This window comes from Salvia splendens, chromosome 15 (assembly GCF_004379255.2).
Source record: "Salvia splendens isolate huo1 chromosome 15, SspV2, whole genome shotgun sequence".
NCBI classification, from domain to species: Eukaryota; Viridiplantae; Streptophyta; class Magnoliopsida; order Lamiales; family Lamiaceae; genus Salvia; species Salvia splendens.
The window spans coordinates 21494090-21512963 of record NC_056046.1 but is presented as its reverse complement, the minus strand read 5'-3'; the positions used below and the strand labels follow the sequence as shown (position 1 = coordinate 21512963).

General features: G+C 40.1%; 2 protein-coding genes across 11 annotated transcripts; one reads left to right on the top strand and one right to left on the bottom strand.

The window, feature by feature from the left end:
* Window positions 1-2582: 2582 nt before the first annotated feature.
* Window positions 2583-5567, bottom strand: LOC121769018 (protein BASIC PENTACYSTEINE6-like). Of its 6 annotated transcripts, none has more exons than XM_042165662.1 (5): window positions 5260-5567; window positions 5004-5116; window positions 4360-4599; window positions 4050-4100; window positions 2583-3676 (listed from the first exon to the last, which is right to left on the bottom strand). In XM_042165662.1, exons 4-5 carry the CDS (start codon window positions 4053-4055, stop codon window positions 2765-2767), a joined length of 918 nt encoding a protein of 305 aa, XP_042021596.1. In that variant the 5' UTR covers window positions 4056-4100; window positions 4360-4599; window positions 5004-5116; window positions 5260-5567; the 3' UTR covers window positions 2583-2764. The 6 variants fall into 6 exon arrangements, with proteins under 6 accessions (XP_042021596.1, XP_042021595.1, XP_042021594.1 ...); XM_042165661.1 differs by having other exon boundaries at window positions 5004-5063; XM_042165660.1 differs by lacking the exon at window positions 4360-4599 and having other exon boundaries at window positions 5260-5566.
* Window positions 5568-12321: 6754 nt separating this feature from the next.
* Window positions 12322-18382, top strand: LOC121768443 (protein BASIC PENTACYSTEINE6-like). 5 transcript variants are annotated; one of them, XM_042164955.1, is made up of 4 exons: window positions 12325-12583; window positions 12718-13196; window positions 16862-16912; window positions 17279-18382. In XM_042164955.1, the coding sequence occupies exons 3-4, from the start codon at window positions 16907-16909 to the stop codon at window positions 18191-18193; spliced, it is 921 nt and encodes a 306-aa protein (XP_042020889.1). In that variant the 5' UTR covers window positions 12325-12583; window positions 12718-13196; window positions 16862-16906; the 3' UTR covers window positions 18194-18382. The 5 variants fall into 5 exon arrangements, 4 of the variants coding, with proteins under 4 accessions (XP_042020889.1, XP_042020890.1, XP_042020888.1 ...); XM_042164953.1 differs by having other exon boundaries at window positions 12326-12583; window positions 12718-12793; XM_042164956.1 differs by lacking the exon at window positions 12718-13196.
* Window positions 18383-18874: the final 492 nt, after the last annotated feature.

The following is an 18874-nucleotide window of genomic DNA, read 5'->3' as shown; positions in this document are numbered from 1 at the left end:
GCCACGATTCGCCATTGAACAGTGAGTTCGTCAATGAAAGCGCCAATTGTTACGGATGAACTCCTTAACCTCGTACGAATTCCTCCGTGAGGTCATGGGAACGCTTGCCCGTCGATCGCACACGACAAGAACTAGGATCAATTTCTTCGTGAAGTCGCGGGAATCTTTGCCCGACGATCAACAACGACAAGAACTAGGGTTTGATATTGAAGAAGAAGAGAAAAGCTGCGTGAATGTTATTCTATTTCATGAATGAATCCTAATTATGAAATATTCCCACATATTTATAATGTGGCCTCCTCAAATACTAAATCTAACATAATCTTAACCAACTAAGCCAAATATATTGTCAAAATATTAATTACTAATATATGCGAGATATGGGAGATATAACTCGTATCAAGATGATTCAAAATTGATAAGTTGGCGAGTTGGTCGGTTCTAGGTACAACTATTATCTATTCTCGCCTTATTTAGCAACTAATTCGATACTTCAATAATGATTTTGATAAATTGAATAATTGCACAAAATAAAATAAATCTAATTTTTCAATTTAGAGTGAACTTCAAAATGGTACTACATGATCTTAACGTTTTGCACAGAAATGGTCAATGATTTTTTTATATCGCTTTTTGTACCTAAAAATTACCATCTGTCCCACTGTAGTAGAGACATTTAATTTTGAGCACTCAATTTTGAAAAAATGAAATAAATAGTTTAAGTGGAAAAATAGTAAACTTAGAGATATAATAATGTAGAGAAGAGTCTTATCTATATTATTATTCATCCCACTTTACTATATCTCTACTTTAACTATTTATTACTCTCTCCGTCTATAAAAAATAGTCTCATTTGTTGACGACACGGGTTTTAATAAGAAATTGATAAAGTAAGAGAGATGGGGAGAAAAAGTTGGTAAAGTAAGAGAGATAGGGAGAAAAAGGGTTAAGTATGAGAGAGAGGGAAAAAAAGTGGAAAAGCATGAGAGAAACTTTCCATTTTAAGAAATGAGACTATTTTTCGTGGGCATTTCAAAATGGTAAAATGAGAATAATTTCAATGGACGGGGGGAGTATCATTTTTTATATCTGGTGATAATTTTCGCCCAAAAATGCCCTCTATAGGAAATTTTGGCAGTTGAGAGCAATTCTAAAAATGAACTAAGTACTGGCACTTATGCAAGTTTTTTCAGGTAGGAATAGTTGATGAGAGTTTTTTTTATTATACCTATTTATGCAAGTTTTTGTTATATGTATAGTGTATTGCAAGGGTATCAATAATGATATTACAATAATGTACTACTCTAGTAATCAAGACAATGTACTAAATTCGATATTTACACATGCGGGTGAATATCAGAAATTATATTTGTAGTACGTAATCGTATACGATATCTGTTCTTATACACTACAAATAATATTATAATGAAGTGTTGATTTTTTTATGACATAATTCAATTCAATTCTAATTCCAACTTCCAACAACCATTTAACGCATCTATCAACTAAATAAATTAAGAAAATTGTTAGTATTATATTGTTTTAGGCCAAAAACCTTCAAGATAAGACCCACCCTCCTCATAAATAAAATAACGTGCAGAAATAATATGTTAATTCAAAAGTTTCTAAGAACTACGGAGGAGTACATAATTTTAAGAAACTATAAGGCCATCCACAATAGGAATAGCCCAGCAATAGCTCAGCCATAGCCTAGCCACAAACTCCTCCTGCCTCATCATCAACACTAAAAATCCTCCTGCCACATCATAAATAGCCCAGCCATAGCCTAGCCACATCATAAATAGCCCAGCCACATCACTCAAAATTATATAAAACAAATAATTAACAATCACACAAAATACGCAATTTAATTTACTATACATATACGAGAAAATTCAATAATATTATTAAAATTTAAAAATTACATAATTAACAAAAAAAACTACTGGTGCAATCCTCTGCGCTCATAACTCTTCAATTAAATCCTTTTGGAGTCGAATATGAGCCTCCGTTTGGCGCATGTCGGCATGTCGCGTATATATAGTGTTTCGGAAACAAAAAAAAAATTAAAAATTCGCGCTAGGCGGTGCGCTAGGCGATCCGGACGCTGCAATAGCGCCTAGCGGATCGCCTAGCGCACCGCCTAGCGCCACGGAACCGCCGAGCGCTAGGCGGTTTTTTTTTCGCGAAAATCGCTGGGCGGCTGCAATAGACCGCCTAGCGCACCGCCTAGCGCCGGCGCTCGGCTAGGCGGTGCGCTAGGCGCTATTGTGGATGCTCTAATATGTCGGATTTTAAACATTTTCCGAGGCCAAAACCTTCAAGCAAAGAGGGTTTGTCATCCATCATACAATCTCATGGGTACAAGATTATTATAAATAACTAAAATTGCGAGCAACACTATTATTAATTGATCTAAATACATGATACCAACATGTTTATGAAGATTGAATCTTTAAAAATACAATATTCAACATGACCCTAAAAACATACAAGTGTGTGTGTGCATCCAACCAACTATGAACTCGATTGATTAACGGCCTTCAACCGCTGCTGATAGACAAGCAAAAAAGTACATTTAATTTTGAAGTAATGAAATATTTCGATCCAATAAGCAGTATACAACAGAGTGTAAATTAGATTACGAATCCAATCAAGACAATTACAATTGATATATTAGCATTTATAAAGAGAGAATCAAAACCTAGTGGATGGAGTACAACAACAGAATAGAGCATAGCATCATCTAACTCCGATAATGAAGCTACTTAAGAGTGCTGTAACGGTTCGTGCCATGCTTCGCCCAGTGGTCTTTGAGATCGAGGGGAGAGGAGAAGTCATACCCCTCTGCAGCGAGTCGATTGAGCAGCTTGTTGAACGCACTCCCACTCATCTTTCTCCCCCCAACTCTGGAGTAGCGTTTGTTCGCTACCTGAGGCAGTGGATACATTGAGATCGTGGTTGTACAGCACGCGGATTGCCAGCCTCCGTTCCCCCATCTGTAGCATGGCTGTGGCGAGCCTGTGCACGAGCAAACAGGGACTGGCATGGCTGATTCATCGAAATTGATTTGGTTTAAACCCAAATTATCCTTCCAGGAGACTTGCTTATCTAGGTTCTCCTCATCACTGTCCAAACCCTGTTCGTTACTCCAACCATTGTACGCATCAGAATTTACCTCTTTTATCACTGTTTCAGCAGTTCTTTTGCCTGCTCTCGGAGGCTTGGCAGATTTCGTCGCTTTTCCTTCTTTGTCTTTTGTCTGCCTCCCTCTCCGAAGCTTTGGGGTTTCAGCAGTCTCTGCAATAACAATTTCATTGCCTCGTAAGTTTCCTTTAGGACTATATCCATCAGTTTCAGAAACACGCATCTGCTGTTGTTGCTGGTACTGGATGATACGTTTACCCCCACTTGCAAGCTCATTTCTATATGAATCAGGGATATCGGCGTTGTCGTTCATCGAGCTCTCTCGATAACGAAGAGAAGCAATCGCTTCATCCCGTTCTTGCATGGCAGCGTTTCTTTCAGCAATTGCAGCATCCCTCTGTAACATTGCCATATCACGCTCTTGAAAAGCCCTCTTCCTCTCCTCCAATGCCATGTTCTTTTCTCGGATGGCAGCATCTCTGTCGGCCGTGATGGCCATAAAGGTTTTTATTGTCAAGTGATTGTGGTCCTTCATTAAAGCATGAAGTCAGAAAAGATAGCATCTGATAAAGATGAGAGGTTAAACATACATTCACAGTATACCCATTTTCTTTACATAGTTTACTACTCTCCTATTCCCCTAGCTACTAACCTCGTAAAGCATGGAAAGAGATGAAGATGAATAAAGACAATATATTACTATTAACTTATGGCCCAACATTCAACATTTGCAAACTTTTTAATGGGTGGAAAAGAGGCAGATCTTACATTATTTTACCCTACTCTTAACCAGTTGTAATTTTCAGACAGGTATGCGTATAGAATATACTACTGTCTACAAGTCTACCACAATTAAGAAATTAACACAGGCACCTAATGATTGAAAACTGCAATATTCATACCATCATTAACAGTAGAATTAGTCTAGAAGTCCATCCTCTAAGTGTCTTTTCCTGCGAGAAGCAAATAACATCATTCAGAAAACAAAGCTCAGCAAATGCAAAACAAACAATCAGCAGCTGCTTTTTCTGCTGTTTGCATCAGGTCGTACTAACAAATTACTAATCAAACTTATACAAATCCAAAAAGCACTCGAACACAACACCTACTAGTCGTAGATAACATCAATTCAGTCATCAAGAGGAATGGTGATTTAGTTGATATTGATTACCAAATTCAAGGAAAGAAAGGGGGAAAGAGAATTTCACATACATTGGATCTTCTGACGGCCGATCAAGATGTGAGTAGACAAATGGAAAGTTTGTATCGTAACTTTCAAATTTTAGCTGCCTCTACGAGTTTGACTTGTGCCAATTAACAAGATAATGGAAATGGATAGGTAGAAAAATTAGGCGATCACTTAGGCAAAATGCCTGCAAAGAAGTGATTTTTGAAGCCATGAATATGATGCTTGATCGGGAAATCTTGGTCAAGAAGCTTCTACAGTTCTACCTGCCAAATGCCACCGACTTAACTTCATTCTAACAGCTCAAGGTTTCAAATACAACCTCATAAGTCCCTCTAATACAAAACACAACGTGAATTCTCTGTAGCCATTGACACTGTACAGCAAGACGTGTCCGTTTGAAACCTATTGAGAATTGTATGGATAATTTTGTTGAAAAGAAAATCGTGGCAAATTAACACTTAATAAGTACCTAGAATGGATGATAGAGGATTCGAGCAGTTCATATCTAATCGAAACGAACACAATATACATAGCTGCTAATGCAGCTTATTTTTCACGAGACCGAGTTTATTGGGTTGACTTTCTAGCTCCTAGTAAAGCATCAAGTTGAACAATTCCCCATTTAGCAAATAAGAAACCAGTAAAACAGCACAAACAAAATGATTACCAACAAAAACGCCGGTGTAGGAATTCCCAAAGTAAACTCAATTTTCGATCTTCACAATTCCTGTAGACAAATTGCGAGCTGTAAAACGAAGATCAGAAGGTACAAACTGCGAGCTGTAAAACGAAGATCGGAAGGTGCAAATGATCAAGATCATAAACAAGGAAACTCATTTCAAAAGAATTAAACGATTATCGAGGATCGAGCTAGCAGATCGGGGAAAGAAGCACAGGTGAATTTCAACATAATTAGTGCAAACCAGAGAGAGGCTTCCGGCGATGAAGAGCTTCAGCTTCCTTAAGATCTCTCTCTCTCTCTATCTTAGTTTCACTCTCTTCCCTCTCTTCGCCGGAGAGAACAGAGCTGAGTGTGTCTCTTTGCAGGCAAGAGAATGAAAGATGCCTCTTTCCGCAACAATCTTTTTGAATTGGGAATTCGGACCTGTTAAGTGGCGTCGTTTTAGTGGTTGTGAGGATGAAACGACGTCATTTATTGGTCTACTCGGGTACGGGTCGTATACCGTTTTCCGTTTTCGGTTTTCGGACCCATATGTTTTGCCGGAACTGCGCACCTCTGTCCTTTGCCTTCTTTGCTAGTCAACTAATTTGGTGATAAACTTCATTTTGCATCACTTGCCCCTTTACTACTTTTATTTCCATTCGACTGTTCATGTATTAACATTTTAACCCCCTGGGTTTTGCTCATTTAATATTCCCTCCGAAAAAAATAAAGACACGTGGGATGACACGATAATTAATGTATAGTTAGTAAAGTAAGATAAATGAGGAGAATGTTAACTAAAATAATGTTAGTCAATATTTTAAAAATCGGATCGATGAGTGAACCGATGAAGCTATTGATTTAAGGTTCAGTTAGTCAGACCGGTTGAACCACTGGTTCAGCCAAATTAATGTACCAAAAATAATTAAATATATGTAAAATGAATTAAACATGCACAACAAACTAATCTACCTTGATTCAAAAATCACCCTGTCATGATCTCTATCCTCTAATGATTTGCAAGAATTTTAAACAATATACCAAGATCATGCAAATCAATATAGGCTCTAGATATACACAAGTCATGCAAGTTAAAATAGTCTCACAATGCTATAAACATTGAATATGCGTATCAACAACAAGCCAAAGGGGTATTCTAATTTCATCTACAAGAATTAAGCATATTCACGCACTCAACATTTAATAAATTATTAAATTTCAATAACTTCAACTCACAAATTCACCAACAATTTATCACAAGTATATTATTCACCATCAAACTCCAATCCGCACTACTAAAATATATACCAACAACGTCATTCAATAAAAGACTTCAAGATCAATGCTCAGAAATTACAAAAAGAACGTTTATTACGTTGGTTGACAATTGAGCACAAGAACAATTAGTAGAATTCAAAGAATTTGATTAAGTGATGTGAATATGAAGTGTGGGTGCGTGAATAATGTGACGAAAACGAAATATAAAGATAGTGGAAGTGGGTGCTAGGGTTTGAAAGTAGAACGAATGAAAGAATGAAAGGAGGAAACATACCTTATATAGAATGTCGCTTCTGAATCGCATCAGTGGGCCGCTAAATGCAGTTTAGGATTTAGCAGTTCAGCGGACCACTAAGGATGGTCTGTCCTCATTGTCATTCTCTCGGCGGCTGCTGAGATTAACTCATCGATTCCCTGACCCTGCTCTTCTTTTTTTTATTTTTTAAATTTTCTTTAAAGAAAAGATAATTAAAAGGACAAAATAAAAAAATGAAAATTAATGCAAAAGACAAATAAAAATTAAAACTACTACTAGCTTCTCTACGGAGAGAACTTTAGCTCTATGAAGGTAAAAAAAAAACTAAACTAGAAAATTAACAAAAATAAGAGAGCTATCAACATGGAACATTATATCTCATCCACGTTCTACAGAGCTTATTAAATGTTGCAGCAGGAGATTGTGCAAACATAGAATTTGACAATAGACACATAAAACTGAACCCACAAAAATTGTACCTCAGATCTTCAGACAATTCCTCAATTTGATGTTGGATTTTTCAGCTTTGCTCCTACTTTTCCCAATGCATTACTTAATTTTGAATCTTCATCAAGCAATAAAAGAAATTATATATAGGGGGTTTTAAAGATTTCACCCAATTATCTATCAAACTGGATGTTGCACTCATCAGTTTGTCACATTTGTCATGTCTCTTCTCTGAATCTTTCATTGAACTTGTCAAAGCTTTCATAGTTGTGTCCAACGTATCTTTGCTTTCAGACATCTCCTCTGAACGCCTCTTACTTCTTTATAGGAACCCACTCAGAGCATCTCCAATAGGTTAGGACGTCAAATAGCCCTCAAATAGCCTTCACACTACCACATCATCAGCACTACAATTCTCCTGCCACATCAGCTTGCCACATCAACTGGACATCAAATAGCCATCACATAGTCTTCACACTACCTATCCACATCACTAATAACAATTATATAATTTAATTTACACTCGTATCAATATACGGAATTTAATTTACGAGACAAATACGGAAAATTCGAATAATAATATTAAAATTTAAAAAGTACATTAATTTTAAAAAAAAAGTACAATAATTAAAAAAAATTACATTTAAAAAATTACATAAATTTGCATAAAAACTAACGCCTTGCAATCCTCCGCGCCCACAACTCTTCAACTAAATCCTTTTGCAGTCGAATATGAGCCTCCGTCTGACGCATGTCGGCATGTGCTTGGAGGAGGGCTTCTTCATCGATGTGCTTGGAGGAGGGCTTCTTCATCGTGCGGTACCCCACCTCGTACGTTGGCGGTGGTGACGCCGTGGCTTGGACCTGCTTCATTATCGTCGGTGGCCCAATCAGTCAGTTGTACACCTTCATCTTCGACGATCATGTTATGCATGATAATACAGGCGTACATTATATCAGCAATGCAGTCGACATGCCACAAACGCGTTGGTCCCTTAAATGCAGCCCATCGAGCTTGAAGCACACCAAATGCGCGCTCCACGTCCTTTCGTGCCGACTCCTGCCGCGTCGCAAAGTAGGCCTTCTTCGGATCTGATGCGCACCGGATCGTCTTCACAAAGACGGGCCACCTAGGGTATATCCCATCCGCCAAGTAGTAGCCCATATCATGCTGGTTGTCGTTGGCGACAAAACTGATGGCCGGACCGACGCCCTGGCACTGCTCGTTGAAAAGGGGCGACGAGTTAAGGACGTTTAGGTCGTTGTTCGAACCGGCTATCCCAAAATACGCATGCCAAATACACAACCGGTAATCAGCCACGGCCTCGAGGATCATCGTGGGATTTTTTCCCTTGTAGCCGGTCGTGTAAAACCCCTTCCAGGCAGCGGGACAGTTCTTCCATTCCCAATGCATACAATCTATGCTGCCTAGCATTCCCGGGAACCCGTGCTGATCCCCGTGCATCCGCAGCAGATTCCGGCAATCTTCGGGGGTAGGCTTTCGGAGATACTGATCACCGAATACTTCGATCACGCCCTGGCAGAAATACTTCATACATTCGATGGCAGTCGTCTCACCGATGTGGAGGTATTCGTCCCACATGTCTGCCGCGGTGCCGTAGGCCAACTGCCTGATTGCCGCAGTGCACTTTTGAATAGGGGTGTGGCCGGGTCTGCCAGCCGCATCGTGCCTGAAGCGGAAATACAGATATCGCTGCTCCAATGCGTTAACAATACGTATAAATAAGTCCCGCCTCATCTTAAAACGACGCCTGAAATGGTTGGCGTCAAAACGCGGTTCCTCTGCGAAGTAATCTGTGAACAGGCGCTGATGTGCAGCTTCATGATCACGATGCACCACTTGTCGACGGTGGACAACTGGTCGTGGGCGAGGTGCCGCCGGCTGCATATAACTCTGCATCCATCGATCAACCTCACGGCTCGTATAGGCATCTAGCTCTTCGTTCATCATACGCTCGTACTCATCCGCATCCCCACCACTACCACCGGCATTACTCATTTCTTAAATTGATCTTGAACAGAAAGTAAGGTAGAGAGAATACTCGTTAAAACAAGTGGTGCGAATGAAAATGAGGTTCAACGCGCGTATATATAGTGTTTTCGAAAAACAAAAAAAAAAATTAAATCCGACGCCGGTTTGGCGCCGATCCGGGACGCACAATGGCGCCCGTGAGGATCGGCGTCGGAACCGGCGTCAGCGCGGGAATCGGCATGGCGACGCCGATTTTGACGCCGATTTCGCCGACGCCGGTTCCAATGGTTCGGCGTCAAACCGGCGTCGGCAAAAAATCGGCGTCGCGGTGGTGACGCCGGTTATTGGAGATGCTCTCATAAAGTTTTCAAGACTTTTGTATTGCCATGTTCTTTCCCATATCAGAAATCTATTAAACCAATGAGATTGTACCAAATATATATAAAATATTTGAATAATAAAAGATACTCTCTCCGTCCCGCACTACTTGCACATTTCCTTTTGGGCACGGAGATTAAGGAATGAGTGATAGACAAAGTCAACAATTACGGCTGTAGGTATAAATTGTTACTAAAAATGGAAAGAGTGCAAATAACTTGGGACGCTCAGAAAGAAAATAAGTGCAAGTAGTGCGGGACGGAGGAAGTATTTAAATAATAAAAATATTTATTAACCAATGAGATTATAACAAATGTCATAATTTCATTGGTCAATAAAATAAATTGAGCGAGTGACTACCTTATTTTTATCCAATGGTCAAAAAGAGTGTGATTTGAGTAAGTGACATCCCTTTATTTTCTATGTCAAATCAATCATATATTAATAATGTATATTATATGCTAATACAATTTTATAATATAGTTATAATATTTCATGAATGTGGGCGGAAATTTTTTCTTAGCATTAGCATGTACCGTGCTTTTATATATTTATAGATTATAGATTATAAATTTAAGCTTGCATTTATTAAGGTTTACATGGTAGGGGGCATGAATCCCAAATCCATAGTGCCTCAACTCTGGGGATGAAGAGCAAAAATTTAGGTGTTCATATACTTAATACTTTGTACCCCAAGTTCCAACAATCTACGAAATGCATGACTTTTTGATAATTTTATATTTTAAAATTATTATTGTAAAATTAAAGTCAACTCTTTACTTATAGTTTGATAATTGGTGCATATTACACATAGCTAGTAAGACCATCCACAACGCGTCTCGCGCCGGGCTCGCGTCTCGTCTCGGAGAGACGAGACCCCCGCGAGACGCATTGCAGCGGCCGTCTCGTCTCCAGCTCGCGACCGGCTCGTCGCGTAGCTCGTCTCGGAGAGACACGAGACGAGCTGTCTCGCCACGCGCCCGAGACACGTGGCACGTCCCCATGCGTGCGTGACGCCCACTCGCTGGCCCGCGAGTGGGCGTCGTCACTGATGACGCAATAATTCATTTTTTTTTTAAAAAAAATCGATTTTTAATAAAAAAAAAAATTTTTTTTTTTTTCAAACGGTAATATTACCGTTAAATATTTATTTTCATTTTTTAAATTTTTAATTTTTTTACTCTATAAATAATTCTATTCCATACTCATTTCAAACACAAACACACATCTATTCCTCTCAAATCCTCTCTATCACTCCAATTTCCATCTTCAATCAACTCAAACAAATGGATCCTTTTGAGCAAATGCGTCAATTAATGGAACAATCACTCGAAGAAGATCGACGACGAGAGGCGGAGGAAGCCGCACCACCCCCACGACGCTCCCGGAAGTACATCAATCGGAACCGGGAGGAAGCCGCCGCACGGTTAGTACGCGACTACTTCTGCGATAACCCGATTTGGGGAGATACCTATTTCCGTCGCCGTTTCCGCATGCGGAAACCGCTATTTCTCCACATAGCGAATACTTTGGCGGCCAGGGAGGAGTTCTTCCGAGAAGGGTTCGACGCGGTCGGTCGTCCCAGCCACACGACGCTGCAGAAATGTACTGCAGCCATCCGGCAGCTTGCGACTGGACAAACGGCCGACATATTCGACGAATACCTGCACATCGGAGACAGTACTGGGCGCTTGTGCTTGCTCAACTTCTGCAGAGGCGTCCGGGCAGCCTTCAGTGACGAATTTCTCCGGAGGCCAACCACGGAGGATTGTCAGTTCCTCCTCAACCTGCACGAACAAGTGCACGGATTCCCCGGGATGCTTGGCAGTGTCGATTGCATGCACTGGCAATGGAAGAATTGCCCGGTGGCTTGGAGGGGTTCCTACACGAGCGGCCACAAAGGCACCCACCCAACCGTTGTACTCGAGGCCGTTGCCGACTACCGACTTTGGATCTGGCACGCGTACTTCGGGGTCCCTGGCTCGAACAACGACGTAAACGTGCTCCAACAGTCCGACCTCTTTACCGAAGTTTTGGATGGTAAAGCGCCGGCCATCAACTTCGTCGCCAACAACCGACGGTATAAAATGGGGTACTATCTCGCCGACGGCATCTACCCGAAGTGGCCGACCTTCGTGAAGACGTGCGGCAGGCCAGCGAACCCAAAGCAGGCTCTTTTTGCGCAGAAGCAGGAGGCTGCGCGCAAGGATGTGGAGAGGGCGTTCGGGGTTCTCCAAGCGCGCTTCAACATCATCAAAGCCCCGGCTCGTTCGTGGTTCATGGAGAGCATGGTCGACATCATGTATACGTGCATAATCTTGCACAACATGATTGTCCGAGACGAAGGACCCGATGCCGGAAATTGGTTCGACCCCGAATCCCCCGGAAGCTCAACTGCAAGTAGTCCGCCGCGAAGTGGAGCGCATCCATCTATACAAGAACGGTTGGCTATTCGGGCAAGGACACGCGACTCTAGCGCCCACACCCAACTCCAAGAGGATCTAATTGAGCACATTTGGGAAAACTTTGGCGGAGAATATTAAATTATGTCATTTTTATTTTTTTAGAATTTTAATTATGTCTTCGCTTTTTTAATGTTAAGTTGTAATATTGTTTTAATTTTAATAAAGTGTGTTTGTTTAAATTGAATTGGGTTTTAAAAAAAATTATAAATTAAATTGAATGAATAGTAATTAAGAGACGGTATAGAGACGGTTAAGAGACGGAGCGTTGCAGCCTCCGTCTCTTAGTTAAGAGATGGAGGAAAAAAGGACAGTGGGGCCCTCAAATAGTGCTCAAATAGTAGTTAAGAGACGGTTTAAGAGACGGTATAGAGACAGCGTTGTGGATGGCCTAAATATTGCATTCATGAAAAATAAATCACGTCGCTGTCATTAATCCGATCATTTTAATAGTATAAATGTTTCAAAGCTGGTGTCAAATTTTTCAAATTGACTGAAGTGCAGAGATAGTGAAGGGCAAGTGGTGGAAAATGAAGTTTATCCCCAAATTAGATTAGTTGACCAATAAATGACGTCGTTTCATCCTCATAACCACTAAAACGACGCCACTTAGCATGTTCGAATTCCCAATTCAAAAAGCTTGTTGTGGAGGAGGCATCTTTTGTTCTCTCGCCTGCAAACACGCACACTCAGCTCTCTTCTCTCCGGCGAAGAGAGAGAAAGAGAGCTTAAGGAACTGAAGCTCTTCATCGCCGGAAGCCTCTCTCTGGTTTGCGTTGAAATTCACTTGTGCTTCTTTCCCCGATCTGCTAGCTCGATCCTCGATAATCGTTTAATTCTTTTGAAATGAGTTTCCTTGTTTATGATCTTGAGCATTTGCACCTTCTGATCTTCGTTTTACAGCTCGCAATTTGGCCGGTAATTGTGAAGATCGAAAATTGAATTCACTTTGGGAATTCCTACACCGGCGTTTTAGTTGGTATTCATTTTTTTTGTGCTGTTTTACTGGCAAAATTCCAAGAAAGGAGTTCATGACAAAATGTATCCGCCATTTGGACCCTGAAAATAAAACTTTCCAGCCATGGTATAGACGCGAGAAGCTCTCGCGTGTTTTAAATTGAAACACGCATATTCCTCTCGCGTGTATTAAAAGAAAGACGCGTCTTCTTCTCGCGTGTTTAAAGCAAACACGCGACACGCTCTCGCGTGTTTAAAGCAAACACGCGACACGCTCTCGCGTGTCTCTCTTGCTTCCAAAATACGTCCTGAAGGCAGAACAGACCCCAAACACGCGACGCAGATCCGAAAGCAGCGAAAATCGGCGAAAGCAGCGGCGAAAATCCCATATTTAGCTCTCCCATTCCAATTTGAAGTGTTGTTAGGTAAGTTTGAACCCTTATTTTCGAATTTTATTGGTATTTTTTAGGTGGGTATAATAGTTAGGGTTCATGGGTTAGAAAGTATTTTGGTTCAATTTAGTTGAATTTGGTGTTGAATTATTGAATTTGTTGATTTTATGTTGAAATTGGTTGTATTTGATGTTGAATTATTCAATTTGGTTGATGTTTTGTTGAAGTGTTGAATACAGTTGAATAAGGTGTTACTTTGTTGAATTTGGTGTTATTTTGTTGCATTTGATGTTAATTTGGTGAATGTGATTGATATTTTGTTGAATTATTGACTTTGGTTTTGAATTATTGATTTGGTTATGAATTATTGAATTTGGTTGAATTATTGTTGAATTATTGAATATGGTTGAATATGGTGTTAATTTGTTGAATTTGGTGTTGATTTGTTGAATGTGGTTGATATTTAGGTTTTGAATTATTGAATTTGGTTGTGAATTATTGAACATGGTTGAATTTGAGTGAATTTATTAAGTTAAAATTTTTTTATACCATTTGGTTTATACTTAAACATGTTAAATTTTGATTATATTAGGATGTCCCGATATGGACCAGAAGATCCTTCTGTTTTGCATTATCAGCACAGTCATATATCGCGCAAGGCGTGGGCAGGGCAGGAAACAACCTCTTTCAATATTCGGCGCTTTGAAGGACATTTCTGGGAAATCGATAATCATCACAGACGCGTGATTGATTATGTCTGTAGATTTGGTTTTGGTGGAATACTTTTCTGTGGTAAGGCTCTGGATGTAGATCATGCGTTGATCACAGCTTTGGTTGAGCGCTGGAGGCCAGAGACACATACATTCCATCTTCCCGTAGGGGAAACTACCATTACATTACAAGACGTACAAATATTATGGGCATTACGTGTTGATGGAGTACCCTTCACTGGAAATGGGTTTTGTGAATCTGGGTGGAGGGGTTTATGTGAAGAGCTCTTGGGCTTCTATCCCCTTCAAAGCGAGATGAAGGAAAACGGTATCTTGGCATCCGCGCTAATACATAGGATGGCGATTGAACCGTTAGGAGATGGTCTCGAAGACGAAGCCTACATTCAACGGGCACGTATGATTGTGCTTGTGCTATTGGGAGGGTTGATCTTACCCGACGGCTCAGGGTGTAAGATACCTCTCATGTGGTTGACCCAACTTCGAGATGTAGAGGCTGCCTCTATGATTAGTTGGGCGAGTGCTGCACTTGCTACATTATACCATAATCTGTGTGAGGCGTCTATGGGCAAAAGGACAGACATTGGAGGTCCGACGGTGCTCCTACAACTTTGGGTGTGGGAGAGAATGCCCATCTTCTTGAATGACTATCCATAACCTCATACATCCGACCTGTTCCCACGTGCCATAATGTGATAGCAGTTTTCAACTGCAATTTGCTATCAAATTTTGTTCCCACATCTATATGTCTCGGATTATCCTCATCCCAATACCACATATCTTCATCAACCAATCCATGGTCTTCTGAAAAGTAACCTCGGCTGCCTTCACATGGCAATGATCGAAAAAATGGTAACCCTTCAGGCACATAGTTGGGAACAAATTGCTCCCCACGAACAGATGGTTGTACATACTTCTCAACCATCATATCAAGTGCCTCATCGTCTGTAGAATCTTCACACGATTCTGCACTATAATCAAAATCACTTGGTTGAGAACCATCGGAACCATCACAATCAGAGTCATCTGCACCACCAACATTATCTGCACCATCACAATTATCAGAACCACCTGCACCATCACCATTATCAGAACCATCATAACCATCACATGTCAAATTTGGTACATCTAGTGGTTCATCAACCTCTCTCCCAGATGTGTTGAATTCAAAGCTATGATATTCATCATCCCTCCTAGATGTCCCGACATCAAAACTAGGATAACCATCTCTCCTAGACGTTCCAACATCATGATGAGTGATAGGTGGTTCAAATTGCAACGCAGTGGTAACAGGAGTATATTCAATAAAAAGTTCAATTTGACGTGGATTTTCACCAAACATATACTCCAACAAATTAGCATCCACTGGTGTAGCTATATAATTCACCACTCCACTAAAAACCACAGGATGCCTCCATGTTAAATCAATCGTATGTGCATCCAACTCAATTCCAATTTTTTCACATATCATTGATACAAGCTGATAATATGATATCTTTTCATTCAATATAATAAATGAATTTGCACGAGGGGGATCATAAGCAACACCCAAACCTGGGAGCTGAATAATTTTCCCATCCCAATATAAACTCACAAACACCATTAAACCTGCAAAATAAGTGCGACATAACATCATATACTACAAATTCAACATACTTAGATAAATATTGAACAACATTAAAATCGAAAATTCAATACCAAGTTCAATGCCATAAACCCTAAATCTATACCTAACTAACATATAGCAATGATAATTGAAATTAATAGTCAATAATTACCTAACATCACTTAAAATAGGAATTAGAGCAACAAAATCACGGATTCACTTCGATTTTCGCCGGCTAGAAACGTTGGCCGTCGCTGAGAGTGAGAGATTGAGCGAGCTGGACGAGTAGAAAGTGAGGTCTCTGCCGTCTGGACCAGAATTTGTGTTTAGCTGAAACACGCGAGAGCGTGTCGCGTGTTTAGTTAAACACGCGATATCCTGATGCGTGTTTAGTTAAAACACGCAAGAGCTTCATGCGTGTTTATTTAAACACGCGAGAGCTTCTCGCGTCTATACCATGTCTGGAAACTTTGTTTTTCAGGGTCCAAATGGCGGATACATTTTTGCATGGCTTCCTTTCTTCGAATTTTCCCCTGTTTTACTGGTTTCTTATTCTCTAAATGGGGAATTGTTCAACTTGATGCTTCACTACGAGCTATAAAGTCAACCCAATAAACTCGGTCTCGTGAAAATGAAGCTGCATTCGCAGCTATGAACTGTGTTGTTTTTTTTTCTTTTTTCTAATGTGTTCGTTTCGATTAGATATGAACTGCTTGGATCCTCCATCATCCATTGTAGGTACTTGTTAAGTGTTAATTTGCCTCGATTTTCTTTTCAACAAAATTATCCATACAATTCTCAATAGTTTACGAACGGGGCACGCCTTGATGTACAATGTCAATGGCTACAAAGATGTTGCATTGTGTTTTGTATTAGAGGGACCTTAATGAGGTTGTATTTGAAACCTTGAGCTGTTAGAATGAAGTTAAGTCAGTGGCATTTGGCAGGTAGAACTGTAGAAGCTTCTTGACCAAGATTTCCCGATCAAGCATCATGTTCATGGTTTCAAAAATCACTTCTTTGCAGGCATTTTGCCTCAGTGATCGCCTAATTTTTCTACCTATCCATTTCCATTATCTTATTAATTGGCACAATAGAGGCAGCAAATATTTGAAAGTTTCGATACGAACTTTCCATTTATCTACTCACAACGTGATCGACCATCAGGAGAGCAATGTATGTGAAATTTGGTAGTCAATATTAACAAAATCACCATTCCTCTTGAAGACTGAATTGATGTTATCTGCGACTAGGATTGTAGAGTTGTATAAGTTTGATGCAAACAGAAGAACAATCAGCTGCTGATAGTTTATCTTGCATTTGCTGAGCTTTGTTTTCTGAATGGTGTTATTTGCCTCTTGCAGGAAAAGAAACTTAGAGGATGGACTTCTAGACTAGTTCTACTGTTAATGATGGTATGAATATTGCAGTTTTCAATCATTCGGTGCCTGTGTTAATTTCTCAACTGTGGTAGACAGTATATTCTATACGCATACCTGTCTGAAAATTACAACTGGTTAAGAGTAGGGTAAAATAATGTAAGATCTGCCTCTTTTCCACCCATTAAAAAGTTTGCAAATTGTGAATGTTGGCCATAAGTTAATGGTCATATATTGTCTTTATTCATCTTCATCTCTTTCCATGCATTACGAGGATGGTTAGTAGCTAGGGGAATAGGAGAGTAGTAAAACAATGTAAAGAAAATAGGTATACTGTGAATATATGTTTAACCTCTCATCTTTATCAGATGCTATTTTTACTGACTTCATGCTTTACTGAAGGACCACAATCACTTGACAATAAAAACCTTTATGGCCATCACGGCCGACAGAGATGCTGCCATCCGAGAAAAGAACATGGCATTGGAGGAGAGGAAGAGGGCTTTTCAAGAGCGTGATATGGCAATGTTACAGAGGGATGCTGCAATTGCTGAAAGAAACGCTGCCATGCAAGAACGGGATGAAGCGATTGCTTCTCTTCTATATCGCGAGAGCTCAATGAACGACAACACCGATATCCCTGATTCATATGAAAATGAGCTTGCAAGTGGGGGCAAACGTATAATCCAATACCAGCAACAACAGCAAATGCGTGTTTCTGAAGTGGCTGGATATAGTCCTAAAGGAAACTTACGGGGCAATGAAATTGTTATTGCAGAGACAGCCGAAACCCCCAAGCCTCGGAGAGGGAGGCAGACGAAAGAAAAAGAAGGAGAAGCTACGAAATCAGCCAGGCCTTCTAGAGCAGGCAAAAGAGCTGCTGAAGCAGTGATAAAAGAGGAGGTAAATTCTGATGCGTACAATGGTTGGAGTAATGAACAGGGTTTGGACAGTGATGAGGAGAACCTAGATAAGCAAGTCTCCTGGAAGGATAATCTGGGTTTAAATCAAATCAATTTCGATGAATCAGCCATGCCAGTCCCTGTTTGCTCGTGCACAGGCTCGCCACAGCCATGCTACAGATGGGGGAACGGAGGCTGGCAATCCGCGTGCTGTACAACCACGATCTCAATGTATCCACTGCCTCAGGTAGCGAACAAACGCTACTCCAGAGTTGGGGGGAGAAAGATGAGTGGGAGTGCGTTCAACAAGCTGCTCAATCGACTCGCTGCAGAGGGGTATGACTTCTCCTCCCCCCTCGATCTTAAAGACCACTGGGCGAAGCATGGCACGAACCGTTACAGCACTCTTAAGTAGCTTATTTATCGAAGAACATAGCTGTGTTAGATGTTGCTATGCTCTGTTGTTGTAATCCATCCACTAGGTTTGTATTCTCTATTTATAATTGCTAATATATCCATCGTAATTGCCTTGATTGGATTCCTATGTGGAGTGTATACAATTCTTGAAAATCTGATCGAATCGAACCATTTGTAGTCTAATTTACAATCTGTTGTCTACTGCTTCTTGGATCGAAATATTTCATTGCTTCAAAATTAAATTCTTTTTCGGTTGTTATTGTTATCCGACACCATAATCTGTAACTAATGAATTGCAGTTGGTGAACAGAAATTGTGTTCCAGTGAATTATAAGACTTGTCTTTTGATATTATTAGTCGACATCATTTCACCGTTTCTTTTTTTTTTTTGCTTAAATAAAAAAATTGGATTTTTAATTTATGCATATATATGATTATTGACTAAGATGTCATTAGTAGATAACGCGTAAAAGATCACTGATGCTGTGAAAGTTTATTATGGATAATAGATGTTACATTGCCGTTTAATAAGATATACTCTCTCTATACACCATTTAAAAAACTATTTTAGGTTGTCCATAATTTATAGAACTATTTACTTTATTTCATTTTTAGTATACTGATCTCACATTCCACCAACTTTTACACTCACAATCTAATATAAAATTAATATTCGCAT